At 41.3% G+C, this 13,280-nt stretch overlaps 1 protein-coding gene across 2 annotated transcripts in view; it reads right to left on the reverse strand.

Moving 5' to 3' along the window:
- Window positions 1–13,280, reverse strand: part of CDH7 (cadherin 7) — a 127,473-nt gene that overhangs the window by 70,351 nt on the left and 43,842 nt on the right. The window contains exon 3 of one of the 2 annotated variants that reach the window (XM_032311015.1): window positions 1,290–1,584. In XM_032311015.1, the coding sequence (XP_032166906.1) occupies window positions 1,290–1,584 (295 nt within the window). Of the gene's footprint in view, window positions 1–1,289; window positions 1,585–13,280 lie in introns of those variants that run through there. The other variant, XM_032311016.1, reaches the window with a different exon arrangement.

Genomic DNA, 13,280 nt, shown 5'->3' on the forward strand with positions numbered 1-13,280 from the left:
AAGATGTGGGGCAGTACTGAGAAAGTGTGAATAAGCCTGTTTGGTCAAAGAAACACTCACTGAGAAGGTAGGTACAGTGAGATGCTGCCTCTGGGGTTCTGAATTTTTCCAGACCACAAGCATCCATTCTTCTGGTTCATTTTCTGTTTCTATTTCTGTTTCTATTTTCTTTCTGGCTAGAGCAATGGTACCTTAAATAATTTTTACGCTCCCATCTGTTAGGAATTTAGGGTCACTAAATTGTGGCTCTCCTAAAGGGCACACATAATACACGTCTTTGCAATTCCCCTTCCTAACACAGTCGATCTGTTGGCTGAATGCTGGAATGAATGAAGTGACCTTTATGTAATATAAAACAAATCACATTGGGTAAAATGTTCACCTGTTAAAATACAAATTCAATTATTACTTTAAATAACTGTCTTACTTCAGGACAAAAAATGACAGCAAATAAATATATAAATCAACTGGTCTATTTAAGCCCCATATTTTTTTGTTTTGTATTGTAAGATCATGTAAAATTACATACTGGCTGAAAACTATTCCAAAGACATCTGATTCAATTACTTAAAACTGACTTTTTATCATTTGATAGAAATAAAGCATATACCGGAAGTACTTTGCTTTCTGTGTTTCCGGTAATGGGGCAGGGGGAAGAGCCCTCTGAATAAAACAGGCCTCATGGTTCTTTTATATATCTCAAACGAAGTATCACTTTACCATTATCAATTCAATATAAATTTCCACACATGTTAAGTTTCTGGAGAAATTACAAAAAGCTTAGTGGTGGCATATGGAGGGACATTTGTGGGTTCAAGCCTACTCTACAAACAAACAGACCACCTCATCTAAACATTAGATGGGCAGCCTGATACCTTGGCCACTGAAGGATTCCTCAAAGAGTGAATCATTAATACTAATCAGGAGAAAGAAAACATTACCAACAGGCCAGGGTCTGCAAGGATTTTCTTTTTTAACTTCCCAGGGGTACTTTTAATCATTTTTTAAAAATTAAATATTACATTGAAAAGAGAATGAGCAATGTACTAAAGACACTGAGATCCCTGTGGGAAAGGAACATTTTCTTAATTTTCCATAGAAACAAAACAACGATCTGAATACTCAGACTTGGACGCCGGCTCCTAAGGCACCTCGAACTTCCCCTCATCCTCACTAGGCATTGCTGTAGCAACACCGAAGCGATTTTTTTTTTTCAGTACTTATGATGATCTGCTTTTAACTAACCCCCTAAAACCGGACAGTGCCAAAGCCTCATGTTCTTTACTTACCCACAGGAGACATTTCGGGAACTCCTGCCGTGTACGGGCCGTCCAAGAACTTGGGTTCGTTGTCGTTGATGTCCTGAATCTTGATAACAAACTCGGACTCGGGCTCCACAGGCTTGTTGCTGAGCCTGTCCAGCGCCTGGGCGCGGAGCGTGTAGTAGGCCTGCTCCTCCCGGTCCAGTCTCTTGGTAGCATGAATATCCCCCGTGTTCTCATCAATAATGAAAATGGAACTTGCCCCTTCGCCTGACAAGATGTATTTGATGGAACCATCTCCTTTATCAACATCAGAGTGAAGCTGGTGAAAAATTCATGTGACATGAGATTAACTTACAAGAGAGTCAGCGATATGGAGATATGTAAAAATAATTCTTATGTCAGGCAGCAGTACATGAAATTTTATTGTTCTTGGAAAGATAAGCTGGTGTTTACTGTGCACAGCAGAAAGGCTATTAGAATGTGTCAGTTTGCACTTGGGAGCAAGACAATTTCATTTCTTCCTGTAAACAGTCTCATTTCCAAAGGTATTTTCTACCATTCCCAAAGTTAGGAACTTGTGGAGGTGTTAATTTTTATTTGGTCTGTCCTTGCCAGTTTTAGCCATCTTCTTGGAACAGAGCATTCAGTAAACACGAATAATCAGTTGATTTGATCTTATTCCAAGCAAAGGGACTTGCTATAGAACATTTGCAAATTTAGATCTAATAAAGTATTTAATATGCTTAGAAACTCCCCCATTCTTTAAGGACACCCTTCCCTCCCACTGCCTCCCATGATTAACAAGTATGGATGGATGTCCACTCACTAAATCCGCCTCCAGATCCTGTGCTGTATTTTAAAATGTGAAGCCGAGAAAAATTACACTGCTCTCCGAAGTAGGAATTTTAAATCAGTATATGCCTGAGACTTCAACTCAAACCTTTCTTGAAATACCAAGAACTGCATTAGATTTGCATGATTAACCCCAGCAATCGGCAGCAGGGACAGCACCTACTGATTTGCATTTCGTCTCATTCCGTATCGAACTGTCCCTGCTGTATGTCAGAACATTATGTTGAACAGAGGAACCTAAGGAAACTCAGGCATGATTACACATTCTCCCGAACTTCCTAACCTGAAAAACACGGGACTCGACCTGTCGTCTCCACAATCGCTCATCCGCTATTACTGCCATCATCTGGACTTTGAGTAAGACGAATGCAAACACCCAATTTGCAGAATAGTAAAGGCTGCTCACGGTCTTACAGAACTGGGTTTGCATTCTTTAAAAGACGAGGTGCTACAAACAGCAAATACTGAACACGACTTAGGGAGGTGTGCCCGTAGAACGTTTTCTTCCTTCTGTGTTAGGTGTGGATGGCAGCACTCTTTACATCACGGTTTCTCTAAGCGCTTCTTCCCCTGCACGGTAACAGCTGTGTTTACACTCTGCTCTAGAACACTTAAGGACCTGATTTCTCCTTTAGTTTCTGTACTTTTTTTTTTTTTTTAAATCAGGGCTCAGTAATACAAAAAATTAGTTACTGGCATGAGTTATAATTTAGCTTTGTTCCATGTGGAATTATCTAGTGGATCACTTGACCCACCCATCTGGAAAGGGTGCGTTCTGGAAATATGGTGAATTGCTTAATTTTCTTAAGTCACTCTCAGAGTTACTGTTTCATCTATAGCTCCCTGAAAGAAGAAAACAAGCTGAAAGTCACTACGGCTTGGATTGCTTGAGTGATTCCTCTGTGCCAGGCACTAGTCTGCACGTTCTCTAGACAGCAGCTCATTTCATCCCCATATTGAATGAATTCATTATTTCTACCAACAGGCCAGGAAACTAAGGTAAAGAAAGGCTGAGTGCCTCGCCTGAGGTCACGTGCCCCGTGCTCGGTGGCTGCACCAGGATTATGAAAAACAGGGGCCGCTGGAAAGCTCGATCTCCATGCCCTGCTATGAGGTGTTGCCTCTGGAGACGTCTGTGGCCCAGCGAAGGGGGGACATCAAAAGCTGCAGCAGAGGACAATTCAGAGAAGGAAAGGTGAAGGAACCCTCACCCCCGACCACTCCGAGTCTTAAAGAAGCTCGGTGCTTTGAGTGGTTTCCATCAAATATTTTATAACTTGACAGAAGGGTCCTTTCTCAGCGTTAAGGAACAATAAAACACTCTGCCACCTTCAACAACACGGGGCAAAAAACTCGACCCCCGAGACAAGTGCAGATGATGGATGGAAACAAGCCCGCCCCTCCGCACACTTCTCACAGCCATCCTCCTGACCCCGTCCACGCCTCTCCCCATTAGAAGAGTCTGCACACTACCACTGACCGTGGTGTGAAACAGTAGGGGACGATCCAATGACCATAGGAATACTTCAATGACATACAGGTTGTGTCTTTAATCAAAGGCTTGCTATGTCTCTAAGTCTCATTAGGGACTACCATTTTTGGAACCAGCCCTTATAATTCATTTAACTAATCCCTATCAGCTAATCGCTGTTTCCAGCCCACGGTGATCCAGCGCTCCTATAGGATCCAGGTAAGGCAGAAGGACATATTCCTTTTCATTTCGTGACACACATTAAATCCTGAGCTGACCGTCAACCTGAGCTCTGACCCTGTATTTTACGTTATGTGGCCTTGCTAATTGTTCTCCATCACTGACAGCATGAGCGCTCAAAGAAAAAAAGAAAAAAAAAAGGTTCTTATTACTTGTTTCTCTAATAATTTGAAGACACTTGAAGATCGGGTTTTTTCTTTTCTACCCCTCATCACTACCACCACCACCACTACCACCACACACACATACACACACACACACACACACACGCACCCTCTGTCTCTGGAGCCCTAAACCTCATCTTCCTTCCCATCACTGACACTCTTCTGCCAGCGAGGACCATCACTAGGCTTGTAATCACTGTCAGAATTCACAAGCAGGAAATTACTTTGAGTGTCCTTGCAAGGTTAGTGCAAGCATCTGTATTTGAAAGTGGATGACCAGCTTTGAAATGCTAAGATGGATACCTAATTATCAGATGCATTCAGACATTTAATCTGTGAGACTATGCGCACTAATATTCTAATCTTAATAGACAGAGTGAAACCCATGCTGTTAGTGGATAACTATTATACTCCTCTGCTTAAAAAAAAAAAAAAAAAAAAATGTTCAGCAAAGAAAAACTTGCAAGTCCAGAACTCCCTAATAGCAACCTTAAGTGAAGCATGTCTGTGCAGGTGCACACACACACACACACACACACACAAGTACACACCATCTTTGTGAATGACTATGACAGAGGAGAGAAGCACTATTCTCCACAGTGAAAACTCTGTGCAAAAAAAAAAAAAAAGAAACAAGCATTCTATGGTCCCACCATATGGCAAATGAATAAAAAACAAATAAAATACTCAAGTGAAAACAAATATTTGTACTCTTCTCTTGGGCAGAGTAGAACTTACAAAGTTATGTCTAATTCATTCGCAAAGACCCTTGTAAGTGTGGTCTTGTCAGTCACCTAAACCGTAACAACGACAAAACCTTGGTTCATTAATCACCATACAAAACCCACCTTTACTGCACGGATTCCTAAATCCTCTTCAAAATATTTGATGTGACTCCAAAGTAAATGTTTACATCACCATCATCATCATCATTATTATTACTATATTTTGCAAGTACACACAACAGCGAGGAGCACACACACACCTCTTAGCTGGGTTAGCTCAAGACAAAAGAATCAGTAGAGAAGGAGATACAATCATTGTATGTTTCCTCTATGTCGCTATGAAGCACCGTGAATGGTAACAGTGTAAGGAAATATCACACCATCTTGCAATCTTCATCAGCTACACAGCCCAGGAATGTAAAGCACCCTTTACCCTTTATATGCACCCTAAAATGTAGTAGGTTTGTGTGTGTGTGTGTGTGTGTTTGTGTGTGTGTGTGTGTGTGTTTAAAGATTTTATTTATTTGATAGAGAGAGAGCACAAGCAGGGGAAAGCCAGAGAGGAAAAGGGAGAAGCAGGCTCCCCACTGAGCAGGGAGCCCAAGATGGGGCTGGAAAGGGGGCTCGATCCCAGGACCCCGGGATAACGATGTGAGCCAAAAGCAGACAATGAACCTACTGAGCTACCCAGTGCCCCTGTCGTATGTTTAGTAATCCACTATGGCTCTATCATCCCGTGCTTGACAGAATACCTACTCATGACCTCTAATAGAGCAACTCTTCCTTTTCAGTCTTTCAGAACAAGAACCCTAATCTGGGATCTTAAAATCTTTCCCTGGAACTATTATAAAACTCTCCGGTTATTCTCCATTTTTTGTGTGTCAGAAATTCCCTCGCTACCATGCACATTGAATTATATCACAACCCCTCATCAAATACGTTTAATTGCTCCCCAGGGTCTAGGGATTTGCTCCAAATTCTAAGCCTGGGGCTCCATGCAGCTGTCTGCTAGCTCTTTGGTCTCTCTTTTCCATCACCTCTCAGAAGCCATTCTGCGCTCCAGGCATGCTGGATGAGGACCACACTGCCCGAACACGGCAAGGTGTGCCATCCCTTCCAACACAAGTCTGTCCTCATCTTGCCTACTGACATCCAGCTCAGCTCAATGCAAGCTCCCTTGTACTGAAGTTTTACAACCTTCCTGTTCTCCCCCATGGCATGCTGTTTGCATTTCTCCATTAGGATGCATTTGATTCTGCTTTATATTGAAAATCTGGTTTCGTTGTTTTCATCCAACCTTTGAATTTATAAACTCCTTATAAGCCGCGTTCCTTTTTTATCCCCGTATTCCACATTCTCAATAAACAGTTCATTGTCTTAAATTTAGTAAACTTATAATCCAGTTTGTAAAATAGTAGTGCTTGTTTGCCTTCAATTTCTATCCTTTTAAGTTTTAATACCATCAGCAAAAGAAAACAAACTAAACAAAGTACATCCCATATCTCCGCATTGTTCTTCCTAACCCTCTGACCTGCGTAGACAGACCTCAGATACCTCATTCCGAATGCCCTTGGTAACATTTGGCACATTATTCTGAACTCGCACATTTATGCATCTGCGTTCCCCAGGAGACAGAAACCTGTAGGGGCACACATTCTTTCTTATTCTTCTCTGTTTCCTGAGTCTCATGCTGTAGGACACACACACACACACACACACACACACACACACAGGTACTGGTGGAGGGTTTTATAGACCTCTGGATGCCCTTGGATGGAAGAAATTGGATGTCCTTAACTTTGTCTACTATTTAGTTTTTAATTGAAGATTATAAAGAGCAAAACTAAAAACAGATCAATACACTGCAGTTCTGACAATTTTCTTATATCTATTTAATCAAATAGGGCCTGATACGAACTACCTGGTCTAGTACTGTCAATCTATCTGCTTAAAGAATCTGAATATAGTGAATAAATCTGTTTAGCAAAGAATAAGGTAAGAAAAAAAAAAAGTCAATATGTTGATCAGCTTTTCTTCCCTCCGTGACCATGTGAAATTGTTTGTTATTTGATTGTACTGATGACCTTGTCTTTTAGTCATCTCCTCTGCAAAATGGAAGTAAAAAATACTGGGACTTCGTGAACACTTACAACAACCACTCGAGGTGATGTAGTAGAACACAGTTCATGAAGGTAAAAGCACGATAATATCAGGATTGTACTTTGTCACGTAGCATAATGAATTTTCATCTGACCAAAAAAGAGTAAATCTAGACATAAGAGGAAGCTATTTGGAAAGAGATAATGTTTATCATGAAAGCTTTGACACTGAAAAATAAAACTAAAGCCAGCAAAGATCTCTATGATCCTCACTGTCCTACATACGGTAAAGATGAAAATAATTACAGTTTATATTCAATTTCCCTTGTAATGAGCATTTGAATAAGAAAGATGTAAAAGTTATCATGACAAAAATATAAAAGTTCGTACTACTACTACTCTGTATATAAAAATGGAGTAACGATGGCTGAGTTACATGTTAATCAGTCTGAGAATGATTTATATTGAATATAAGCAAAGATTTCTAAGGTGACTTTCCTCCCACTGGGTTACTTATTACAGATGCCCGATTTTTTAAAGTTTAAAAGTATTACAGATTTTTGGAACTCACGTGATTTACTAAACTTCTCAAGTTTCAAATTATAAGTACAGAGGACAGATTTAAACAATATTGGTTAAAATAAAATTGCTCGTATACACACATTCCATGCAAGTTTTATTTTCTCATTATGCTTTTTAATAGATATTTTCCACATGCCACTGGATACCATGTAATTATCAAGTTGCTGAAGAAATATTATAGATGAAAACAAGTGTCTGAGTCATTTCTTTCTGGTTGAAGTATTTCTAATTTATAATTATCATTGTGGTCCAGGGTAATGGAACACAATTTACTTGTGACGCATCTCTGATGAAGATGCATGGTTTAAAAAATAAAAGTATTTACTATGACACATCGAGTGATACAGGATAGTTGATACAATCCAGGATGTGCTTAGGTAAGGTTAAAACTGTCAAAAAAAAAAAAAAAGAAAAGTCTCATTGCTTTCTTTCTTTTTTTTTTTTAGCCAACAATAGGTAAAAAGGAGGAACTATTCAGATTGCTTTTGTTTTTTTCCCCCTCAGAAAAAGTTCACACTAATTCAGTGGCAATGAACATGCATTCCAGGGTCCTGGTTCACTTACTTAGTAGTTGAGGGGTACAACTGTGAGGTCACCAGGGCAAAGGAGTCAGAAACATGGCTACTGGATCTCTGCTCTGCCCTGGGTAACCCTTAAATCACAGTTCATTCATCTGCTATAGATCGGCACCCATAAAGGTACAGGTGGCCTTACACACTGAAGTGAGGATACAATAAAGTAATGCATTTGGGAATTTTTGCAAAAACTTAACTTTCTATCCATATTTATTAGTTCACCTATCGGGGCACAATAGAATTATCTCCATCCCCTAGGGAAGAGACTCTTGCTTTTATTTGCAACAGTTCTACATTTATGCCCATGGCATGGTTACTCAGAACTTCACACTAAGAGCTGCATCTTTGTCCCAGGGACCCAGTAGTAACAACTCAGAAAACCATTCTCTATTCCACACAGCTACGCATGCCTCCCTAAAGAAATCTCCACACTGCTCATCTCATCCTCTCTCTGGTTGCTGTCTCCAGGCCACATCCAGAACTTTCAGACAACTTAGGAAATCCGCCTTGAGTCAAATTGTAACTGATCAAAACTCCTCCTAATCAAAACTCCTCCTCGTCCAACTCCTCCTCATCCAGTGTCATTGTGAGCATGTCATGTTCCCTGCTTCAGGGCTCCCCCCTAGTACCTTGCTCACTAGTTCTGAACTCCAAGTAGTCAACCAGAAGCAGATAAAAAGCAAAGCCCCGGAAACATCAAGCTTTTTGCTCAAGAGGATAATTTTCAATCTTACTTTTTAAATGGGGGCTGGTTGAGCCGAAACCGTTACAGGAGGCTGACACAGGCTATTCAACATGGGGTCCAGGGATGGGGTACCACCTGCCCAAGTCCAGGTAAGTACAGAAAATTGAGAGGAATGGCTTAGCAGTTTTCATAGTCATTTTATAGAGCAATGTAATGTCTGTTGAGCCCAATAATAATGGAAAGAAATGAGGAGTGGATTTTCGAAGTAATTCATTTTTAATATAGTTGAACAGTTACTAGGAGGTTATAAAAAAGTATGTTCTGTGTTCTTTAAAAACCCTTACGTTTGCAAATAAACAAGAAAACTTGGCTCTTCGCTGCAGATGAGTTGAGAAACACTGTGCCACTGGTTAAAACCTATGTGAAAGCTCTTTTGAATACTTCTAAGCAATGAACAAACCAAAACTCTCTTCCTGCCCTAACATTAAGCAAAACATGAGGCTACTAACTACCAGGGTGGCACAGGGCAATTGAAGAGACCATCTTTAAGACTCGCACAGATACTCCGTACATGGCCTTTTGGAGAAGGCGTTCAGGTTCAAGTGGCAGAGGACAATAGCGTAGCATGTTTGCCAAATACTTCCTGAAGTCATTTGCACTGTATTGCCTTGTGCATTCATAAATACAACCAATAATGGTTCACAGAAATATAATTCTGGAGTCTACGTTGGGGGAGAAAACTTCGATGCATGTATAATTTAAAAAGAGAATTACACTATCTGAACCAATTCTGATACAAGGATTCTATATGTCCAGTGTGACCTGATAGAAGCCAGTGCAGGGACAAAGATACAAGATACAGAAAAACACAGTATTTCAGAGATAAATGAAAGTGGGAGGGTAAACAGAGAAAAGGAGCTAGTCCAAGAGCAGAACAGACATTAACTGGTCATACTCACGCTTATTAATAAGATATTAATAAGGGGGGCTGCTCCTTAAACTTTAAAACCACAGTAAGTATATAACTTATTTGTAATCTGTAATAAGTATTTGGTAAACTTGGTTTCAAATACTGTCACTGAGTAGTTAATGTTAGTCTAGCTAATTCCTTCTAGCATCTTTATAAAATCACAAGTATCTTTTTAGTTGTTATTTAAAGTACCAGGTGTGAAACAGCACTCAGGGGCACCTGGGTGGCCCAGTGGGTGAAGCGCGTGCCTTTGGTTCTCAGGTCATGATCTCAGGGTGCTGGGATCAAGCTCTCTGCTCCGCGGGGAACCTGCTTCTCCCTCTCCCTGCCATTCTACCTACTTGTGTTCTCTCTGTCATAAATAAATAAAATCTTAAAAAAAGAGAGAGAGAAACAGCACTTCAGTCATTACACCTGAACGAAAGGGATACGACTGGCATCATCCGGACCCTCAAGCTGCACCGTCCTGGAAAAAGAGGTTGGATCAGTCTGTTTCTGTCTCCATCTAGAAACAATATATATTAACCTTCTGTGAAAGGTGAGTACGGAGTCTCTCCTCAGGGTGAGACGGAAGGGAGTATATGAATGGGGACAAGAGACGCGGGGTGGAGAAGGGTAGCCTAAAGCTTGGAGCCACGCTGTGGCCATCCCATGAGCTCACTGAGAGAAAGGTTGTCTGCAAACCACGTTGAACAAACAATTGCAATTCTGATGACCATTAAAAAAAAAAAAAAAAGCACCCAGGGAATGCCAAGAAATCACCTGACAGGAAAATCAAACCGAGTTCAGAGGTTCAGGGAATTGCTTTTTAAAGAAATGATATTTAAGTTGAGACAAGAAACCTATTACTAAGAAACCGTCTGACGGACGGCAGAACTTGCTTTCCAGGAAGGCACCTGACTAAGGATGGAATAAATTCCTTTTTAGGAATCTTCAGGCTGAGTAATACACAGGATCTACTAATTTATAATAGAGAGTACTTTTTGCATGAGATATACAAAAAGAGGCTTTACAGTGTAAATATATCACAGTCTATATTCTGTAAACATCTATTTAGATAATTAAAAATTTTTAAAAGTCTACAGAACGGTTCGCTGATCTTAACCTGCTGTTTGGATACCAAAGTTATTATTTATTGAAGTTCAGAATGTAGGTTTCCTGCATCAACATTACCCGAGACGTTGGTTAAAAATGCCAATTTCTGGGTTTGGTCCTAAGTCCAAAAAATCAGAATCTCTTTGAGTTGGAACCAGGAATATAAATTTTCAGCCAGCATTCCAGATAGAAAACTCTGGCCTAACAAATATAACCAGTTACATACAAACCTCTTTAGGCCAATAACAGCATGGCTTTAAAATTGTTCACCACTTTCAACTAATTTGCATTTATAATTTATTCTACATAAGATTATTGAATAAAATTTTGTGTTGATTTGTTTATATATTTTACTCAAAAGGAACTGTCCCTTCTCTACCCAAAGTTATAAGGGAAAAGCAAACAATATACATTTCTATATCCATCTCATACCCTGTGATACTTATTATATTATCAAGATGCAGAAATGATGTTAGGCTCTGAGAATCCCTCTGGGCCCAGAAAGATAAACTAAGAATGACAAAACCTCCTGCTATATTCCACATGTTTACTTTGGTTGGAATCAGACATTCTGGTGGTATACTCTATTTTTTTTCCTAAAGAAATACTTCATGTCTGCTCAAAAAAATTAATAGTTTCGACTACTGTATGTTTATTATTAAAAGGTTGGATATATTAGAGCCAACAAAGAAATTAATGGTAGAAAGAACATATGTATGATTTCAGTTAAACCTCTGAGGTCATTCCTCCTGTTTCCCCCTAAGGGCTGAAACTCTTCCTCAGCTGCTGGAGATGCTGGGATCCTCTCTCAGCCCATTTCTACTTGCTTTATGAAAACTTGCTCTGTACTGGAGAGAAATGCCTCATCTAACGCTATAGAGCTTCCCTGGGTAGGTAGAGTAGATAGGCCAGGAAATAAAGCGGTGGGAGTGGGAGTGTCCATGTTACCCCTCCCTTCTCCTGCCCCACTTGTGCACTGTGGGCTTCCTAGTCCAGGTGATGGCACCAAGTTCATGCTCCTTCCTCATCTCTGAACTCCCAGCACCAGCTTTGCTCACCAGAAGGAGGTGAGTTTCTCCCACACAATGGGGAAGACTAGGTTTCACATCTGGACACTTGGGAGTCTCTTGATGCTCCCTTGCTCCATTTTGATGGTAAGTGGGCAAGTGTAAGTCCCCAGCCTACGGAAGACTGGGTGGTTAGAAGAAATGGGGTATCAGTCATAACCTGAAAAATCAACCATACATACCATAATCAACCTGAAAAATCAACCATACATACAACCATAGGGGGGCTGCACCTCATCCTTCTAACTTTCCTGTAAACTCCTCCAAGAAAAGAGGGTGACCTGTTTCCGTAAGAGCTGCTCTCTGAATGGATTACATGAGGGGAAGGGATCTGAGTGGGGTGGGGCGGGGAACCTTCTAGGGGTTGTCAAGGCAGCCCCACTCCTTTCCCAAACCGGTGAAACACTGGAAGTGTTGATGGCTGACATTTCTCAGCTAAGTCCTTCCCCTAAATTGTCACTTTTGAGACATTTACAAAGTTGGCAAGTTGTCAAACTGCCAAAAAAAGAGCCACATTTGCCAGAGGTAATATATTTTTCTTGGGGGCATCCCATATCCAAACTAGCACACGGTGGGGGGGGGGGGGGGCTTTAAAGCTCCTCCTTTTCCCCTAATTCAGGAAAACGGCGAAGATCCTTTCCAGCTCCACAGCTCCCCAAAGCTTAGCCATGATCTAGGCTACAACTGGTTGCAACACTTGTGTCTGCGGGATCCCACTTCCCTGCCTCCCTCCCTCCCAAGCAATGATTCCAAGAATGCTCTGCAATTAACGCCCTCCAGGCGAATCCCTGTCTCAGCGTGTTTCTGGGGACCTGCCCTGCTGCACGCACACAGGTAACGAGCTCAGTCACTAACAAGCAGCAGAGCCTGGCTCTCTGCGGACGTCCGTCCTCACGCACACCACGCGGTCTCCTGCAGAGGCCTCGGAGAGTGAGCAGCACATCTGCATAATTTGTTGAGAGCCGCGTACTTGTAGATCAGAAGCAGCGGCAGCTCAAGAAGCTGCTGGTGGCAACGTTAAGACACATAACCCTGAGCAAAGTGCTGCGTGTTTCCTTCGGTGGACACCTGATATTCCCCCCCACGCACTTTTTTTTTTCCTCCATGCTCCCAACTGCTTTGATTTCTAGAAACTTCATCCCATGAGTGATCCAGTCACCAGAGAGAGGAGGATTCACTGGGCTGGTCTCCTCTGAGAAGCAGCAGCAGCAAAATGCTCTTAAGGCAGTGAGCCCAGAGCCAAGTGCGTGTGCATTTCTCCTCATTCGACGCCCTTGTTCTCCGCACTCAGGGCCAGTGGCTTATGTTCACTCAAGTCGTGTGATGCCCAGACCTACTACAGAATGGTTCAATCAGAATAGGAGTCCATGGGCCCAGGCTTTTTTTTTTTTTTAAACAAAAACAAACTCTTCAGGTCCTACTATTATACACCCACTATTAAGAATCATGGGCCTGAAAGAAAGAAAGAGAGATGAAGCTGAGGGAAATGT

Source organism: Mustela erminea, chromosome 13 (assembly GCF_009829155.1).
Source record: "Mustela erminea isolate mMusErm1 chromosome 13, mMusErm1.Pri, whole genome shotgun sequence".
In the NCBI taxonomy this organism is placed as follows: domain Eukaryota; kingdom Metazoa; phylum Chordata; class Mammalia; order Carnivora; family Mustelidae; genus Mustela; species Mustela erminea.